At 37.4% G+C, this 20,887-nt stretch overlaps 2 protein-coding genes across 2 annotated transcripts; both read left to right on the forward strand.

Moving 5' to 3' along the window:
* The first annotated feature begins 1,838 nt into the window (after nucleotides 1-1,838).
* On the forward strand, nucleotides 1,839-5,510 carry LOC133794999 (disease resistance protein RPM1-like). The gene has a single exon (XM_062232453.1). The coding sequence runs from the start codon at nucleotides 1,839-1,841 to the stop codon at nucleotides 5,508-5,510; it is 3,672 nt and encodes a 1,223-aa protein (XP_062088437.1).
* A 3,993-nt stretch (nucleotides 5,511-9,503) lies between these two features.
* LOC133795000 (uncharacterized) lies at nucleotides 9,504-10,277 on the forward strand. Its single transcript, XM_062232454.1, has one exon. The coding sequence runs from the start codon at nucleotides 9,504-9,506 to the stop codon at nucleotides 10,275-10,277; it is 774 nt and encodes a 257-aa protein (XP_062088438.1).
* The last annotated feature ends 10,610 nt before the right edge of the window (nucleotides 10,278-20,887 follow it).

Consider the following 20,887-nt stretch of genomic DNA (forward strand, 5'->3'; position numbering starts at 1 on the left):
CAGATGATTGTCTTGCTCCAAAGTAAACGAGAGTCCAAAATTGGTTTTTTTTTCTTTTCGGATCCCTAAAAATGACCTATTTCTAGGCGACATGAGGGTAAATAGGCTGTGAGCCATGCATTTAGAATAAAATGTTTACATTCATTTTCACATTTTGTAAGAATTATCTCTTACATGATTAATATCCCACACTTGTTGATGAGCGATAGGTCTGATTGGGCGACCTTCTAACCTGAAAAAGGAAGTGGTCCCTGAAATCTTAACATAAAGGTACCCGGGACCACTCGTACAATGAAACCCGCGCGGGGCTTGTCCTTTGTGGTCCCTAGGTCTTTGAGAATCTTGCTAAGCCGTTAATGAGATTTCTCAGGCTCTCCAAAAAATTGACGTGAAGGCTTCTTTCGTGAGCTTGGCCTCGGGGACTTCTCGAATGGTTATTCCTCGAAGACCTGCGGAGGTCTCCGAGCTCCTTCTTCGGGTAACCGGCTGCTCGGTAAGAGACGACAATTCTCAGTGCGGTAATGCCTTCCCAAGGACTCATCAGAAGATATACCTTGTATGTTGCCACGTGTTAGAGAGTTGTTGACGTGGAAGCTAAGTGGAAAAAGCCCGATAACAGTAACAATAATAATAATAAAAAACTACAACAAATGATAAAAACTAGAGTATGTGCACCCAAAATATGTACACAAACATTACACACAATGATTAAAACAGTGGGTCCCAGTTTTAATAAATGTGATTGACTAGGCTAAATTGCCAAATCACTGTGTATAATATTTTGGTGTATATTTTTGGTGCACATATCATTACTCTAAAAACTAAGGGCCGCTTAGTATGTTAGCGTGAGAACGAGAAAGTATAAAGATTATATTGTTTGGTAGTATAATAGTTGTATTTTTTTTAATTCCCAAAAAATGTAATATTCTTCATAAATTCTACTTTATCCTCCACAGATTTAATGACAAAAATAATTAACACACTAATACAATTTATTAATCAGATCATTTTTAACTCGTCATACATTATTACCAATTTTATATGCAATGTATGATATTATTAGTTTGTATAATTGCAATGCAAATTTTTTTAATGCTTGGTCGAATAATACCAATGGAATGGGGACACAGAGAGTTGTCCAATGAAGAATACCAATGAAGAATAACGTACGTGGTAGAATATTGTCAATATTAAATTTTTTAGGAGTTGAATATATTTATATATACAAATATATATATATATATATATATAATGTCAACGGGAACATAAATGACCAGATCGATTATACTTAAATTATCATCTATTATATCACTTAATTGAGATCATTATCAGTGAGAAAACCGAGTAATAGCGTGTACGTGTGATGTGAATGCTATTTTTTTTTCCTTAAAAAAACGTTTGGATATTCAAGATGAAATATATGAATATAATAAGTTGCAGAGATATACAGAATCACGTACATGCTAATGATTAATTCTTAATTAGCTTGGTCAATGGATCATTGTCATTAAGTGGCCGACAAAGTAATTAACTCCCACGCTGGTCAATGCCATAATGGAGATGAACCAGTTAATGTTACCCACATTATTAATTTATTATAAGCTAGATCAGACAATATAATACGTATAGTTAATGGCTGGAGCCAGGAAGAAAGTAATATATAGGAGAATAAATATATGGAAGCTGCTGGAAGTAACTATTGCAGCGCCGGGGTCAATCCACATAATTACTTAATTGTACCTTGCTAGTTAGCTCATTGTGAAATAATACATACCATGATGTTCATGGTCTTTCTCGTTGTTTGTTTTTCCATTCTCTTCGTGCTCGCCCTTAGATGGATGACTTTCCGATATTTTGAGAAGAACTTGTGGATCAAAAGAGAGTGGAGGTTACTTGATGCTCTTTCAGAAGATTTCCGCAAGGCTTATCGTACAGTGAATCAGATCAAAGAAAGGGCCAATCAAGTGTGGGAGTCCGAGCTCAATCTTGGAGGAATAACTCTAACGTTGAGTGAGGCCGAGACGCGTTGGGTGAAGAAAACAGGAAAAGTAGGCATTTGTGCCAAAACATGGGCTGAAGAATTGGAGAAACTGCTAAAGAAAAAAAGAGACGGGGGTGCTGCTAAAAGCCTTGTTTTGGTCCTCAGAAACGTCAGACTTATATTTGAGCTTGCTTATGGAATTTTCAGAACCAAGGGAGAGATTACGGTGAAAACTAAGTTTTCTTATGGAATTTTCAGAACCAAGGGAGAGATGACGGTCAAAGCTGAGTTGCAGAAGATTGTGAAAAAAATAAACTTCACAAATCACATCATCAAGTCAGTTGAAGAATCGCGGACTAAACTCAGCACACTACAAGATCGGCCCATTGACGACACTGAGCATCTCGGTTATGTCCCAGCAATGCTGCATGTTGCTCCAGTGGTTCCTTTTGTCCTGGAGCGCATGATCGTTGAGACGCCAAATCATTTGATTCGTGGGAAAAAGATGGTGAACAAAACGCGATCGATCCTCCTCCAAATGCAATTACTTGAGCCTTACATGAGAGACTTACGAGGGCTGAAGATGGAAAGTAACATGGAGAAGGCATGGCTGGAGGAAGCTATGGATACGAATATCCAAGTACGTAATGACATAAATATATTCTTACAAGAGGCCTCAAATCAAAATCAAAACTTTTTCAGCGATTGGATATTGAGGCGTAAGCTCAAGCAGATTGTAAAGCGTGTTGATAGAGAGTTATCTCATCTTCTCCAGTTGAAAGAAACATACGGTTTCAATTTCATCAGAAGAGTCCCGTCCAAGGGTTATGCCCGCATGATCAGGCCACTTTCCCAACAACAAACTAGCATTAAGGTCCTTATGGAAGACATTCTAGGCCAGCTGCGCATGGTCGATGAACGTAGCCAGATATCAGAAGGATTAAGAAAAGGTTTGTCTGATGAATTTACTTCAGTTTGGAGCAAGTTGAGCAATCTAGAAGCAAATGAAGGTGCGACCAATACGAGGATGGCTTGCTTTGAAATATTGAAGAAAATGCTGGAGGTTATGCAGGAATTGCTGAAAGACGATCGAGAAGCAACAGGTGTTTTAAGGAGAATAGCTAGTTTAAAGCTGGTTAAGAAAATGGCTTCTATTATAGTGTCTTCGAGAGAATCAAGGCGGACAAAGCAATTGATGGACACTGCCAAGCTTCTTAATAAATGCATACACTCATATAGAATCAAAGTGATGGATGAATCATGCTCAGTTTTCGGCCTAGAAGAAGACATACACAAACTTGTTTTGAAGCTCACTACTAATGACAGCAATGATGGATCGATCATTTCCATAGTTGGGATGAGAGGCACTGGTAAGACAACTCTGGCTAAGATAATCTATAATCATAGATCCATTGTCAACCGATTCGGAGAACGTTGTCTCGTTTCCATGCGCAAGGAGTACTACTCTGACAACAATCTACTTCTCAAAGGCGTTGGAAACCAGATCATGAGGACAAAAGACGAAAGCTCCGAAAGTCATTATTGGGCCGAAGAGATAAGAAATTTCTTGAGGGAGAAGCGCTGCCTTATAGTTCTGGATGATCTTTCGTCCATGGAAGCTTGGGATTTACTTAGACAAGTATTAATACTCAGGGAAATGGCACATGGAAGCATGATTATGCTCACCACATGCAGCAAAGAGATAGCAGCACATGCGAGCATTATGAGTACTAGCATCCACAAACTTCGACTGCGAACTAAAGAAGAAAGTTGGAATTTCTTGACCCAGATGGTCCAATGCCCTGCTGATCCTGAAGTGGAGTTACTAGCAAAGAAAGTGGTAGCGAGGACTGGAGGTCTACCACTGGCCATTTTACGTCTGGGGTATCTTTTGTCAGGAAAAAAAGTCACATCCGCGGTGTTGTCAAGGGTGCTTGTTCGTGTCTCTCAAGGTGACCAAAACCAATCACCATGGATAGAGATCAAAGACATGAATAAAAACGATTACTTGCATGCGCAGCCAAGTACTGATGTCGATAAATGTCTTTCTTACTTTGAGCTGTTCCCTCGGGACTTTGAAATCCCTGTAAGAAGACTAGTTGCTCTGTGGGTCGCACAAGGATTAGTAGGACAGACAACTCACGAAAAGAAAGCATACGATCTTCTCCTCGAGCTCATTGATCGAAATATGATTCAGATTGTGACAAAAAAGAATAATGGGGAAGTTAAGACGTGTCGCTTTCCTAGTATTCTAAGAGAAGTTTGGTTGCAAGGCAGACGTAAGAACATGAATTCTCTCTCTTGGTCCTTGTATACGAGTTTAGATCGGCAGGTTGCTTATCATTTTGATGATAAAGAAGCTAGTGACAACAACGGTGGTGTTCATGGTCTAGACTCGGACACTGTTTCAAAACATGATGGATACCCCTTCTCCATCATGGTCTTTGATAATCGAGAAGGAGCTCCTGGTGAAGATATACGTCTTTTTCTTCGCATGGGCATTCGAAGTGGGCGCTTCCATGACTTAGTGGTCCTTGATCTTGAAGGTTTATGCGGACCTAACTTGTCTCGCACCATAGGAAAACTAAAGAAGCTCAAATATCTTGGTCTCAGACGGACTGAGCTAAAGACTCTTCCATCAACAATATGCAAATTGGTGCATCTACAGACCCTAGATTTGAAGCATACTCGTCTAGAAAAAGTCCCTGTCTCGATTTGGAAATTGAAGAAACTTCAATGCTTGTACTTGGACAGGAGTTGTAGATTCCGATCTAGCCATATTTCCATGAAAAATCTGCAGATCTTATCCGCCTTTTTGGATCATGGTCAAGGCAAGGATATTGCTTTAATGAACGAGCTACACAAGCTGAACAACCTTAGAAAATTGAGACTAACACTAATCCAATGGACCGAGCCACAACAACAGCAACTAGCAACATGCCTTCGACAATTGACTCACCTAAACTCTTTGAGTTTGAAATCTGTTGACGAGAACATGTTACCTCAGGATTTAGTGTTGGGAAATTGTTTCAAAGATCTTACCAATCTCTCTAAACTATATTTGTCAGGAAAGTTATTACCGCTGGATAGCAACACTACACTACCAGAAAGCCTCATTGAAGTTACCTTGGCCAAATCTCAACTCTCAGGATTGGAAAGCTCGGTACTAATGGGGAAGCTAGCAGCTCTTCCACTGCTTAATATTCTTAATTTCAGGTCTAAATTTTGCTGTGAACCAGAAATGATCTTCCCTGACGGGTTTCCCAAGCTTCTAGTTCTGAAACTATGGGATCTAGATCAGCTGGTAAAACTTGTTGTGAAGAAAGAAGCAATGCAGAAACTCCGAGAGTTAGAGATTAGATGCGCGGTGTTGAAACATACCACTGGATTGACCAACTTAAAGACTCTTCAAGAATTGAAGTTAACAGACATGGAAGAAAAACTCGTACAAGCCATCGAAAATGAGTTCTTAGCAGCTAATAACATCATTTACTTTACGAGTATAATCAGGATTAATTCACACAATTAGCAATTTAATTTGATGTTCATTGTCGTTATGTCATATGTAAGTGGAAATTACTTACTATATACGCCTCTTTATTATTGATACATATTAATGTAATGACTATGATATTGGTTTTGCTACTTTAGTGATGATGAACTCAAATTACAAAAATCTTAACAGAACCAAATCAATAACTACGATTCAAGAAACACAACTAACAAAACCTCAATTTATCATACAAAGTAAAGGTTTACAGATCTAATCTATACATTCACCTTTACAGAAATACATGCACAGATGTACACAAATTTGATCAAGAAATTAAAGAAAAGAATCAATACAATCTATCACAGCAGAGATTGTAACACAATTAAAAGTATTTCTTGAACAACTAAAGAAACTCTATTCTTGTATGAATCTATAGATGAATCACATTGAACTCCATTTAAAGACTTGACTGAACTCCATTTAGTTCCTGTCTAAACAAGCTTCCATCATTCATCTGTCTTTTAACACCCTTACTTCCTTTTCAGCTGCTTTTTCTTCTAGACCTATAAACAGAACATATTACATGGTGATAAGAGAGAAGCTAACTCAGACAAAACAACATCATAATTTGACCAAAATAACGCAGATGAACTGACACTAACACATTAGATAATATCTTGTATATTCAACGCAGAAGAATATGTTTGATCTACCATTTAGTGCTTCTATCCCCAGCTTTTATAAATTAACTATCTACCATTTATTCACTTGTTTTTCAATTTAATTTGAAGACCATATATATACACTTGTCATATATGCATACATTACAATATGTATTTGAGATCCAACCCAACCCAACCTCATATCTCTTCTATATAATAAATGTACGTACAAATAACGAAAAATTTCGTTAGTTTGAAGGGTTTTTATGTTTTTAATGTTAATTTTAAGGAAATATTCTTATATTTAATAGAGTATTTTTATATTTAATTGTAGTTTGTAAATACTTAAATTTAAATAAAATAAAATAAATAATTAAATAAATTAAAATATGATATTTTTAAGATATTTTACAATGATAATTATATAAAAATAATAAAATCATACTTTTTATAACTTAAATAAAATTTAATTAAATTTAAACCCACTTATTAGAATAATATCATATTAAACATATAATATAATCTATTGTCAATTAACAACAAATTACTTTTTTAAAAAAACTAGCAAGAAACTTAAATTTAAAATCCACATATAATATTTAATATAACATTAAACATATAATATATAATTTTTTGTTGTCACTCTTAAATTAAAAAATCAGAACAAATATGAACTTAAACAAAAATAAATAAATTATTTAATTGAAATAAGATATTTATCTGAAATTTATATGACATTAATATAAATTTAATAAAAATAATTAATAAATTTTATAAATAAAGCTAAGCAAACGTACATATTGCACGTTACTTGTATCTTATATATATATATATGTAGTAACCATTAAGAGTGCACCCATATATATATATATGAGTTTATTTTAGCTAGAGTCCTCATTCTTTACATTTTGTAATACTTAGGTCCCAAAAGTTGATTTTGTATTAGTTAGGTCCCCAACCTTTTTAAATCATATCATTTCGGTCCCTAAATTCTATTTTTATTTATTTTTTCTTTTAAAATACATAAAAATATAAAATAAATGGCGAATCATTATTAAAATATTTGGATATTTAATTTATGACAATAACAAACATGACATGAGAAAAAAAAATATCTTCATGGTATTTTTAAAAATATTCTTACCTACATTGTTGTTTTATAATTAATATCAATAACAACATTATCTCCATTAACTTGATATAATCAATTTTTTATTATGTTTAGGGATATTTGCTACAATAATGCCTATGTAGTTAAGTTTGTTGCACTTAAATGCTTATGTAAAATTTTTGGCAGTAATAATGCCTATCGTTAATGTTTTGGCGCAGCCGTTGGTCCCTGAGCCGTTAGGGGTATACAGGGTACACGTGGCACAACCCGATTGAGTTAAATTATTAAAATTTAAAACAAAAACAATTAATGTTTCTGTTTTCTAAATAACAAGTTTTAAAACTAATAAAAAAAAAACGATTGTCTTAATAACAAGTTCTAAAACTAATCTAAAACAAAAAAATCTAAAAATTCCTTACCCAGAAAAGACGATCGAAGCTTTCCCCCCGATGATCGAAGAGACGACGACAGGAACACGGAATAGACGACGACGGTTTTGCCTCCACAATGCCGACCATTTGACAACTGGAGGAACAACCACCCGACTATGGTGAGTTCTTTTCTTTTGTACAGAACCTGTTGACTGGGTTTCATTTCTTCTCAAAGTCTTTTTACAATTTTTTGGGGAGAATGATAATGATACTCTATATAGAGTAGTTTGGGCGGGGAAGGATGCTGATTTTCAAATTTTTTGGGGGTGAGAGTTTTGTTGATTTACAGTAGGTGGTATTATCAAAATTTGGGTAAAATTGTTGTTGGGAAGCATGTGCATACAATTGATAGAGTGGGGTCCATTGAAATATATGTTTTGTTTATTGAGGGAATCTTTGTTGTTATGGTCCATGGTTCAATCGTGTGGTGGACTATGTTGCTCTTCAAGTGTGTGAATTATATTGTGTTTCGGTTTGTGTGTGTGTGAAGTGTTGACATAGCATTTTTTATTTCTGTTGACTAGGGTAGTATTCTAAACCAGAGTTGTCTTTATTTAACATGTGGTCATACTAAGATCTTCACTATTGCAATACACCATGGGGGAAGCTGGTTTACTCCATTCGGCAATACAAGATATGAAGGAGGTAAAGTTGATTATGTTGATTGGGTGGATATTGATTACTTCACTAGGATGGGATTGGATGGAATGACCTTGGACTTAGGACATAAACTTCCAGTGGGTTTTATGTACAAACCAATAAGAAATGTGCTTAATATGGACTTCATGGTGGTAGGGGATAAGGAGATCCTAAGAATTGTAGAGGATATTGAGAAGAATCAGGCTACAAAGATTGACATATATCTTGTTTTTCCTGAAACAGTCCGACCTTTAGATTGGAAGGAAGATTCAGAAGCTGTTAAACATGTCCCTGCTACCACTTTACCTCCTCTGAAAAGATGTATTATAGAGGAATTACCAGATAATTGTGATGTCCCTGCAAATGTTGTTGGTATCCCTGTTGATGCAACCATTGGTGGGGAACAGGAAGAGTTTGATGCTGATCAATATTCAGAGGAATTTCAGGATGTTGACTTTGATGAACCTGATGAAGAGGAATCTGAAGAAGAGTTTGACTACATGGATTATGAAAGTGATATGGAGAACCAAATACCAGAGGTGGTTTTGCTTTCAGATTCAGAGGATGATATTGGTGATGTGAGCGAAGATACAGTTGAGGAGAACCAATAACCGGTTCAGGGTGATAGAAATGGGAAAGGAAAGCAAGCTGATGTAAGGGAAAATACAGCTAAGAAGAGCCAGGACAAAGTTCAGCGTGACAGAAAAGGGAAAGGAAAGAAAACTGGCTGTAGTAGAAGAGAGAATGATGAAGATTTCATATTGGAGGAGGAAGAATTTGAGCAAGATGTTGAAGCTGGGATAGAGATGGGTACACAGTCTGACCCTAGGAGGTGGGGGCGATCAATTTCAGATTTTTGTACTCAAAATGTTGTTGATGGAGACTCAGATGGTATATGTTCTAAGGAGGAGTTACACGAATTGAAGTCAGTTGATGAGTTTGATGCTAGTAAAAATTCCAAAGAATTCAACCCGAAAACCAAAATGCAAAACTTCCAATTTGTTCTTAGCATGGAATTTGCCACTGTTACAATTTAAGGAATGCAACAAGGGAGTACTTTATTGAAGGTGATCGAGAATATGTATTTATTACCAATGATTCAAATAGAGTTAGAGTTAAGTACAAGGGTGAAAACTGTGATTGGATGTTGTTTTCTTCAATAGTTAACAAGACAGATGGCAAGACAATGAGGGTCAAAACACTTGTTGACAAGCATAGTTGTGGCATTGTTTTGGACAATAAAAAGCTGACCTCAACTTGGCTTGCAAAGCACTTTTTGGAGCAATTTAGGCTAAATCCGAGTATGGAATACACTGCATTTAGGGAGATAACTGCAAAGACCAAGTACTCACGTGTGTCTAGCTGGACATTTTACAGAGCCAAGACAAAAGCAAGGAAGATGTTGGAAGGGTCTGTCAAGGAACAATACGCCATTCTTGATGATTACTGTAAAAGGTTGTTGGCTACCAATCTTGGCTCTACTGTGAAGTTGAAAATTGATTTGGTTAATGGGAGAAGGACATTTCAGCGTATTTATATTTGTCTTAAGGCATGTAGAGATGGCTGGTTGGGAGGTTGTAGACCCTTAATTGGTCTTGATGGCTTCATTTTAAAAGGGTATTGTAGGGGCATTTTATTGGCTGCAGTAGGCATTGATGGTAATAACTCCATGTTTCCTATTGCCTACTGTGTTGCTGAAAAGGAAAACACTGAGGTTTGGACTTGGTTCTTGGAGCTATTGAAGGATGATCTCAGGAATTTGAGTCCTACCAAGGTGACAATGATGAGTGATCGTAAAAAAGGATTAGAAAATGCAGTGGGAGCCATCTTTAGTGGGTGTGAGGTGAGGTATTGTGTTAGACATCTTCATGCTAACTTTAAAAAAGAATATCCTGGGCTTTTACTTAAGCAACTTTTGTGGGCAGCAACTAATACTACAACACTAGCTGAGTTTGCTTGAGCAATGCAAGAAGTCAAGGATGTCTCGGATGGTGCTTACAATTGGCTGGCAGGGAAGAACCCCACAGAGTGGAGTAAGTCACATATTTTAGAGTACCCAAAATGTGACATTTTGGTGAATAATTTGTGTGAGAGTTTCAATGCAGCCATACTTGATGCTTGCGACAAGCCAATTATAACTTTACTAGAGAAAATTAGACTTTGGTTGATGTCTCAGTTTTATAACAAAAAAGCTGAGTTGGAGAAGATGACTCAACCTGTGGGGAAGATAATTTTGAAGATAATTGAGAAGCAAAAAGAGGTTGCAAAGCATTGTCTAGTTACTAGGTCTAACAGGTTTCAATTTCAGGTTCAATGCAGCAATGGCAGTGCCTTGGTTGTCGATTTCAACTATCTGGGCTTCCTTGTGGCCATGCACTAGCTACTATCTGGTTCATGGGAGGTAATGTCTTTGATTATGTCAACGGATTCTATAAAAAGGAATCGTTGCAAAAAGCATATGAACAGAGTGTGCATCCTATGCCTAGTCAAGATATGTGGCCTCAAACAGGACTTAACCCAATTGATCCACCACCTGAGACGAAGCTGCCTGGAAAACCTAAGAAAGATAGGAGAAGGGAGACAGATTGTAATGCCCTGGCTACCCCAGAATAGTTACGGAGAACGGTGAACCGGAAATTTGACTCGCTACCCGAGTCCATTGGCTAAAAACGTGATCTAAGTGTTATTATCAGGTTAAGGTGGAAAACCAGTAAAAGGAAAGGGTACATTTCATTAAGTAAATAAACTGCTCATGAGCCTTTTAAAATGTTTACAAGTAGTTCGTATTACAAAAGAGTCGCTACAGTTTCATATTTACAAACTCCGCCGGCCTAAGCGGCAAAAATAGGGTAAACCCCTAGTCCTTCTGAGAACTCCTCGACTGTGGCGGTCAAGCGGCCCTGTATGTACATTACATCGCCCAAGCTCTCCGCTCAAGGCTGGCCAAGCTTTTCCTTTCCTTTACCTGCACCACGTAGCACCCATGAGCCAAGGCCCAGCAAGAAAACACAATAAGATACGGTATAATATCAACAACGATCATAATAATCATCCAAGACTATCAGTCCAACAAATAGGTGACAATAGCCAAAAGTCAAAGTAATGAGCATCGCTCCCTCTAGCCATGTGACGATAGGGTCACCAGGGCTTAATCGATAAGTGTTTCATCCATAAGTTTGTTCAGGACAGGTGCATGGTGATTGGTCACCAACATAACCTTCCTCACCACTCTAGAGTCGAAACTATGGAAAACGTCCCTTAGCCACGTGACAAACGGTCACCGGGGTCATATACCTTGGCTATAGTCATCTGGTCGTAGACCAGGCAAGCGCTTGTAAGTTTCTTCGACCTTAGGTCGGTCTCGCATTAGTGCCATAGAGCCACTCAATGCGTGATCATCGACTTTAGAGTCGGTCCCTGACTAGTCAGTGTCTTTAACAGGTGATTAGCAATCATTAGCATTTGATATGCAATCCACGTTCACATATAACAAACAACATGCCTCAATATCAAACCATGCATGTCATATACCTGTACAGGGTGCAACTGTGTCCATACACTGTTTTCTTACCTCAAGTTCGAGCGAGAAGTATGATAAAGACGACCCCTGAGAACGATCGGTCTTTTAGCTCCTTAACGGTTACCTAATCGCAACCAATTATAACCTCCATTAATGAGAATCCACAATAATAGGGTCTTAACCTAAGCACCATCCTCGGGAACTCGAAACATGCCCACACGGTGAGTAGAATCGATCCCGGGCCTTAAGGATTGAAACCCCAAGTCAAAAACCCTTAAAAACACTCAAAACGGGGTTTGGAAGGAACAGGGTAGCGCTACAGCGCTCAACCCCTAGCGCTACAGCGCTAAACACAGAACCGCCCAAGTGCCAGAAACCCTCCTGAGGAGCGCTATAGCGCCCTAGGGTGGGCGCTGTAGCGCTACCTCCAGCCCAAAACTTCCCTGAACCGACCTTCTTCATCTCCTTCGATTCTAACTCGATTCCCAAGCTTCCAAAGCCTATTCTTGATGCCAAATGAACCCAAAAACCATCCCAACACATCCCAAACATCACAAGCATGGGAACCCTAGCCAAAACTCCCAACAAAACCCATGAATTCACCCTAAACATTTCAGCTGCAAAACAAAACTAAAACAGAGCAAACCAGAGAAACTATGGTTAAAAACTTACCCAAAGCTTGGCTTTCGAAGCTCTTCAATAGTGGAACACACTCCCAAACTCCCAAGGCTTGCTTCCCAAGCTAGAATCCTCAAAGTTGGCTCAAAAACCACAAAGAACAGAGAGAAAAAGAAGGTACGGGAGAACTCTCAAAGATACTCTGTTTTTCCATCACCTGTTCAGCTAAATAAGGTTATATCTATCCTAGGGGTGAAATGAACATTTTACCCCTAGGTCAATTAATGGTTTCTAAAGACTCCCAAGGGCATTTTTGGTACTTTCCTCCTAACTCGTTAATCATAATTAACGCTCTCCAATTCCCGTTATTCTCAATAATCTCAAACACCAATAATTCACATCCCGTTACCCTTTATCTCCCGGTAACGCTCTAACCATCAAAATCACCCCGAGACTCAAACCAAGTTCCGACACTTAAACCTGTTGTGACTAAACCGCTAATCAATAACTACGATCGTCTCATGTCGAACAGCTCGAACAAACCCACATCATAATGTGGTCTCAACATATATCATCGACATGCATACAATTAACATTATATTATAATATAATTCTCATAAACATACATAAACACGTTTAATGGCATAATTAAACAATTATGGCCCTCCCGGCCTACAAATCCAGCCGTTAAACCACATTAGGGAATCCGGGGCATTACACAGATGAACCTCCACCTGCTTTAAAGAAAGCTCGAAGAACTGGACAAGTTAAAACATGCAACAATAGTCTGAAAACAGGGCTCAGGAGAGAAACATGCAAATCTGCTAATGTAATGCCCCAATCTCCAGGGACCGTTACGGTGTGCCTTGTAAACAATGCTATACTCGCTAATCGAGTCATTTGGCCAAAATCGTGAACTAAGTATGATTAGCGGTTTAGGGATTAAAAACCTTGGCTAGGATGTAACGTTTCACTAGAACGTTTAATATATACATTGGGATCCCGAAAATATAAATTTCAGAGTTTATTATAGAAAATGTTTACAACAGGCCGTTCTAAGCGGCAAAACAGGGTTCAACCCTAGTTCCACTTTAAACCTCGGCCGTGACGGACGAGCAGCTGCATATGTACACGTCATCACCTAAGCCCTCCAACTCAAGGATGGTCTAGCTTCCTCTTTCCTTTACCTGCACCACATAGCACCCGTGAGCCGAAGCCCAGCAAGAAAACATAATACTTTATAAATATTATCGAATGATTATCATTATAATCACACTTAGCGTAAAGCTTTCAAACCAATGAGTGAACATCATGATTCAAGAGGGAGAGTGGCTGCTAGGTAAACCACAAGCCTCCAAGTTCTTATTTCATTCATCGACCCTCACGGTCGGTCTGGCATTAATGCTCTTTGAGTCATTCAATGCCGATGGTCGATTAGATCTAATCTCCGTTGGCTTGCATGATCCACGCTATGGCTATTCAGACTAATGAGTCAGCGCTTATGTGACCAGTGTCCAGTATCACTGCCGAACCTGACTCATAAGTCACAGCTTCACAGCTGATACCAACACCTTTGCCAATTCTGACTGATGAGTCAGTGCAACGTGACCAGTGCCCAGTACCACTGCCGAACCTGACTCATAAGTCACAGCTTCACAGCTGATACCAACACCTTTGCCAATTCTGACTGATGAGTCAGTGCAACGTGACCAGTGCCCAGTACCACTGCCGAACCTGACTCATAAGTCACAGCTTCACAGCTGATCCTAGCTCCTTTGCCAAATCTAACTAATTAGTCAATACCATGCACAAGTAAGCAATGCTATCAATATGTATCATATGTCAATTATCCGAGAATAGGGAATTCAACATGCTTACTAAACAGTTGCTAGCATAATCATGATCATGCACAAACTCAGAGACTCAAGCTCTGGCCAATCTCATATTCATCACTCATGGCATGCCCTAATCATATGTTTCTCGTGCATCACATGCATCACACTTAATCATCCAGCATGCCTCAATAATAATCATATGCAAATGACAAAATTGCCAGGCATTCATTATGCTATCAATGTTTACATTTAAACATCCAACATGCATCAAGAATAACCATGCATGTCATACTTAATAGCCAACCAACATGCATCATAATAGTCATGCATGTCATGCTCAATAATCAACCAACATGCATCCATAATAGCCATGCATGTCACATATACACAGGGTGCAGTTTTCTTACCTCAGATTCGAGCTAGAACCAATATAAGAACGACCCTTGAGAACGATCAACCTTTAAGCCCTTAGCGGTCACCTAATCATAACCAAATATGGAACACCATCAATAACATGATAATCAAAGGTTTCCACACCAATATCTAGCCTTCAAGAGACCAATCCAAACTAATCCAAGTAGTAGGGACACTCCCGAGGCCCATAGCTAAGTTCCCGGGGTCAAAACGAGCAAACGGGGTGAAAACAGGGCAAGGGCTGCGGCCCTAGCACCTTGGGCCGCAGCCCCCAGGGTTCTCTGAGGAAAGAGCCACGGCGCCCAGCAAGGCCAATTCCTGACACCTGCTTCATCGAACTAGGGCTGCGGCGCACAAGAACAGGGCCGCGGCCCCCAACCCTGGGCCATTCCCAAACGTGTTTCAAGCACTCTAAATCCTCCAAAAACATACCCAAACATTCCCCAATCATCAAATCAAAGTTCCCAAGCTTCCCAATACTCCAAAACCCTCAAAACTCAAGGCTCAAACCGACCAAAAACTCAACAATTAACAAAGTCCAATCCTAAGCTTAGAAACTTTAAAAACTTAAAACTTCAAACTTAGATTACCTTTGATTGGGTTGTTTTCCGTCAAATCCTTCGGTTAAGAAACTCCTAATCTTTCCTAGGATCACTATGCCTCGACCCTCGCCTGATTCCGACTCCTGGAACTCAAGATTTCCTAAAAAATGCTCAAACGGTATAACAGACCGTCAGAGAGAAAACGAAAGGTTTTCTAACGTACGTTCTTATCTGACAAGCTACTTCAAGCTTAAGTAACCTCAAATAAAACCTAGTGCTCGGGGTCCTGAAAACACCCTCGGGGACACTATAGTCAAAACTTCCAGAATTTCACACTGATCTCAAATATTCCCAATCTATCACCAAATAAACATTTCTATTACCCCAAAATTGACCCCGTTATGACGAAACCGCTAATCCATTATATATGACCGTCCCATGCCGAATAGCTCGAATATATCTCCATAATAATGAAATCTCATTCACAAATTACAGTATGCACCCAATTTACAAATATGCCCTCAATAGGCCAAATTACCAAAATGCCCTTATAAGTATAAATACACCCATATGCATGCATTCACCATCATATACTAATATAATTCACGTAAACATGCATATAATCATTAAATATCATAATAAATCAATTATGGCCCTCCCGGCCTCCTAATCAAGGTCATAAACCTTATTAGGAAATTTGGGGCATTACAGCTAAGGTGGTTGAGGTATAAACTTTATGCTTTCTTCTCTTCCTAGATAATTGTTATCATTGATTCAAGAATGAATTAGAATTAGTTGCTTTATCATTGTTTTGTGAATTTGGAGCTAAATATTTGTTTGTTCAACCTATTTTAGAATCGTGTGGTCAAAAAGCGAGGTCGTCCACCACCGCAGATACCAACTGAAGCCACACTTTTAAGGAAGGAAAGAAGGCTGAAACAACATGCAAAATAATGAACTAGTGGCTGTTGTGAAAATCCAACACACAAGTATGCGTATCGTCTTTACAAGTAATAACTCATGTAAGTGAGATCGTTCCCACAAGGACTGTAGCTAAGTACCAATTAATTGAATTTTTGTTTCTATTTGGCTATCGAAAAATGGATTGTTTAAACTAAATAAACTGAACAATAAATAAATAACAAAACAATAAACAAGATTCAATCAAGAAATGAAATGTAGGGAAACTAATTTCAATTGCTTCCACTTCCTATTTCAATAATGCAAAATAATTTTCATTCTTCTTCTAATGTGATGGCAGATTATAAAATTACCAATATTCCTATTAAGACATAAAGGTACTAAATCGCAAGGTAAAATACTGCATTTCTGAGATAAATTACATAAGCAATCAGCATTAAGTAATAATCTAAAGCCACACAAGCTACACAAATACTTTCATTTTGCATCAAAACTTATGTTTATTCAATTAGAGCATTCCTAATATTCACTTTTCAGATTTCATATTAGAATCATAGATCATGTAAAAGGTGGCCAACCTAAAACATGTATTGATAAAAAATATGAATAAATCACATATCAATAGAAGAAAGGAAAATATCAAAATTGCATTAATCCATAGAAAGCTTCAGACAATCTCCATTAAAAACCCTAAATTGGAGTTTAGTTCATAATCTCCATTAACAAATTCTTAACTGATTCAAAAACAAACATACTAAAAAACTATAAAAATAAAGAGAGAAGAGAATAAACTAGTTGAGATTGTCACGATCCGCCAGCGCTTGCTCCCGTCTTCTTTTTCTCCTTTTTCTAGGTTTTGAGCAGTCTGCCTCCTTTTTTTTTCAAAATCGCGACTCCCCCTCATTAAAACGAAGACCTCATTCTATATTTCTCCCAAAATGACGAAATTGCCCTTAAAATTCTGACACGTACGGACGTCAGTGCCGCAGCGCCATTCTGAAATTGAGACGTCTCGGTTTTCTGGAAAATGGCTCGCCGCAGCGCTAATTCTTGCGCCGCGGCCCTAATACAATTTCAGCAAAACTTGAATAACTCTTCAGTTTAGCATATTTTCTCCACAATCCACTCCAAACGCCCAAAACATATGCTTAAACCTGAAATCAAGCAAAACAAGCATAAACCCGCTCCAAAAACACATAAACCATTAAAAAGACAATGATAAGGACACTTAAAAAGGAGGCTAAAATTAGCCTAACAGTGGCGCAAAGAATGCTCAACCCAATAAGGTTTGACTAGAAGGAGTTTCATCTTTTGATTTTATTTTGAACTAGTGGTCGAATCTTGTATTTTGGTGTCTGTTATGTGTTATTCAAAGTTGGTATTTGGATGTTGTGGTTGATGGCTGCGTTTTGAGTCATGAAAGTGTTATGTTGACCATTTTAGAGTCATGTACAAATCACCTTTTGCACTAATCATATAGACTTGTTGATCATATCTATTTTTTGAGTCATGATAGGATCATGCTGGCCATGATATTGGTCATGTACAGATCAGATACATTTGGCTTTTTAGGCCTATATTTTTGTACCTATCTCTTATGGTAATGAATGTTGTTTACCCAAAAACGGCTGGTGGTGACGTGGCAAGGATTTCTCATACGTGGTTGACACGTGACAGAGTCGAAATAAGGAGATGTTGTTCGACTATTGACCAACTACACATTGCTTCGCCAAACCTCACAATTAGATACGACCAGGCTGGTCGTATGATTCGATTTATTTCCTTAAAAGATTGTAATCTTGTAATAACTACGTTGATTATTTCCTCTTTATTGCCTTGATACACGTATATTAAGGATAGTTAAGGCCCATTGTCCCATGTAACCCCTCTTGAGCCTATAAATATGCATGAAATAGCTCAAGGAATGGACTTTTGACCTTTGAATCTTTTTGGAATACTAAAAGAGAGAGGATACAGTGCGATTATCCATTGTTAGGAAAAATTAGATTGCCTCAATGGAAATGGTAAGATAATACAACTCTATGCAATAATATTTCAAGTAAATATAGACTGATTAAATAAAGTTACAACTCTATAACTGAAAATTACAAATAAACAAAGAAAAGGAAGAAGATGATGAAGAAGAAGAGAATAGTGAGAATACAACTCTAAGCAAAAGATTACAAGTAAAATAAAGGTGTTTGAAACAAAATAGAAGATTACAACTCTTAAACAAAATACACAAGTAAATAGAACAAGAGAATAAAAAGAAAAGAAATAGAATAAAATGAAGAACAGAAACACAAGTAAACTCTCAATTACATAACCTAAGTGAAGATGGTTGGGGATCACCAACTTGAACAAGGTTTAAAATCTTTGTCCAAAAGCTTATTTCCCTTAACTCAAGCACTAAGGGATCTCTCTAAGATTGTGGAAATGCTTTATGGAATTATCAAGCCTCAAGGTGTTTCTAGCCAAATGCTCTAATGGATAGAAATGTTGTGTCTTTCAAGTGAGCTATAGGCTCCTATTTATAGAGTTTAGAGACACCCTTTGAATTTCAAATTCCACCAACCCCCATGGTTGTTACCAATGTTTAATTGGATTAATATGGAATCAAAAATGAGATTTGGGAGTTAGTTGGGTTTTTTGAGCCGTTCAACAAAGATTGAAAAAACTGAAGAAAAAAAATGGTCAGTTTTGGCCTGTGGCCGCGGCCAGAGACATTAGTGGCTGCAGCCACTACTCTCTGTCCCACTGGCCGCGGCCACTGACCATTTTCAGCACTTAAAAATGTGTCGTTTTTCCAAACGGTTCCAAACCCTCCCAAATGATTTTGTAACCCCCAAAACATATTATTGGGGTTAAAACTATATCTCTAACAGCCATTTCTCAAATGGATTTATGAAATTCATCTCAATATTGTGTAACACCAAATTTACACAATAAAGGGTAATATTTGGAAGTTACAAATTTGTAACACCAAATATGTTACATTATTTGGATATATCTCGTATATCTAAATATTGTAACTCTCTATTATATGTTACAATATGTGACACTCTTTGTCACATTTATGTAATCTAAAACATTATATTATAATATAATATTACATTATATTATAAAATAATATAACATCCATCATCTTGTTGTAATTCTCCCAAGGTTTGTGAAACTCAAGAACCCTAGTTCTTTGATCACGTCATTGGGATTCAATATTAATAATAGCACTAAGTGGACGTAGGTTATTACCATTCTTTGGGGTCGAACCATTATAAATCGTCTGTGTCTATTCTTTACCATTAGATTATATTCTTGATTATTATCTCATTTCTTATCGTATTTTTGACTCCACGTCGTTGGCCAAATCGAGGGTCAACAAATGTAACTAGTTGTTGATCATATTTATTTCACAAAATACATAAACTAGAATGCTGAATTCAAAATAGACCAAGATAGATTACATTGATTCAGGGTTTCATTTTACAACAAAATTCATTACAAATCAATGCCTAGGGTGTAATAGCTTTGTCATTGCCAATATTGCACATGAAGATTACCCAAAAATAAACTAACAATACCAACAACTTCTACTTTGATTTTGTAGACCAAATAACCACAACCAATATAATTACAGCAAAATACAAAGTATTCAAAAAGTAGTAACACTACATTCGACCTCCATCATTTACTCTACCCCTACTTTCAACACAACTTTCACAGCTTTCTCTTCCAACATTTTGAAGGTTGTGAGATTGTGTCTCAAATCCATTTGAAGAACCACTACATTGTCGATGACTTCCAATGTCAGTTGTCGTACTTAGGGATGTGATTTCAGTTTCAAGGTCACCAATTTTTCTTAGTAGTCTAGGGATGACCACCTTTGCTTGTTGGCACATGGGAGGGTCTATCCATTCAAAGAAATTACACCCACCATGAACTGAGTTGACCCAAACATACAAAGTTTCTAGTCAACACCCATAATCATTTATTCAATGTATCAGATTACAAAAACAAATGGAGACCAATCTTACCCGATACTTGTTGCATGTTCTGAATCTTCACCCAGGATTTTTGTTTGTCCAAGCCGTTCTTTCTACCACTGGCATTGGGGGTCGACAATGACATTTTTTTTCAATCTCCATTAAATCAATGCAAAAGATGTCTTAACCCCCAATTCGAAGGAATTACAAGTTCTCTTCTAGTGGGTTTAAGTGTTATATTGTCGGGGGGAAAGCGTTTGGGTGAGGTCGGGGGGAAAGCTTCGATCATTTTTCTGGGTAAGGAAATTTTAGATTTTTTTTGTTTTAGATTAGTTTTAGAACTTGTTATTAAGACAATTGGTTTTTTTTTTTGTTATTAGTGTTAAAACTTGTTATTTCGAAAACATAAACATTAATTGTTTTTGTTTTAAATTTTAATAATTTAACTCATTCGGGTTGTGCCACGTGTACCCTGTATACCCCTAACGGCTCAGGGACCAACGGCTGCATCAAAACATTAACGGTAAGCATTATTGCCGCCAAATTTTTTACATAAGCATTTAAGTGCAACAAACTTAACTACATAGGCATTATTGCCGCAATATCCCTTATGCTTATGCTTATTTATTTCATACATTTTTTTAAATAATGCAACTTAATAGTGTATATAAAGTTATTTATGTGCAATTATATTTATTTCAAAATAATAAAGGCTTACATATCATTTTTTATCTTCT

This window comes from Humulus lupulus, chromosome 8, assembly GCF_963169125.1.
Source record: "Humulus lupulus chromosome 8, drHumLupu1.1, whole genome shotgun sequence".
NCBI lineage: Eukaryota > Viridiplantae > Streptophyta > Magnoliopsida > Rosales > Cannabaceae > Humulus > Humulus lupulus.

What these genes read in the sequence shown, in the direction of transcription:
- LOC133795000 (XM_062232454.1), top strand. Translation starts at nt 9,504, where the DNA reads ATGAGGGTCAAAACACTTGTTGACAAGCATAGTTGTGGCATTGTTTTG.
- LOC133794999 (XM_062232453.1), top strand. Translation starts at nt 1,839, where the DNA reads ATGACTTTCCGATATTTTGAGAAGAACTTGTGGATCAAAAGAGAGTGG.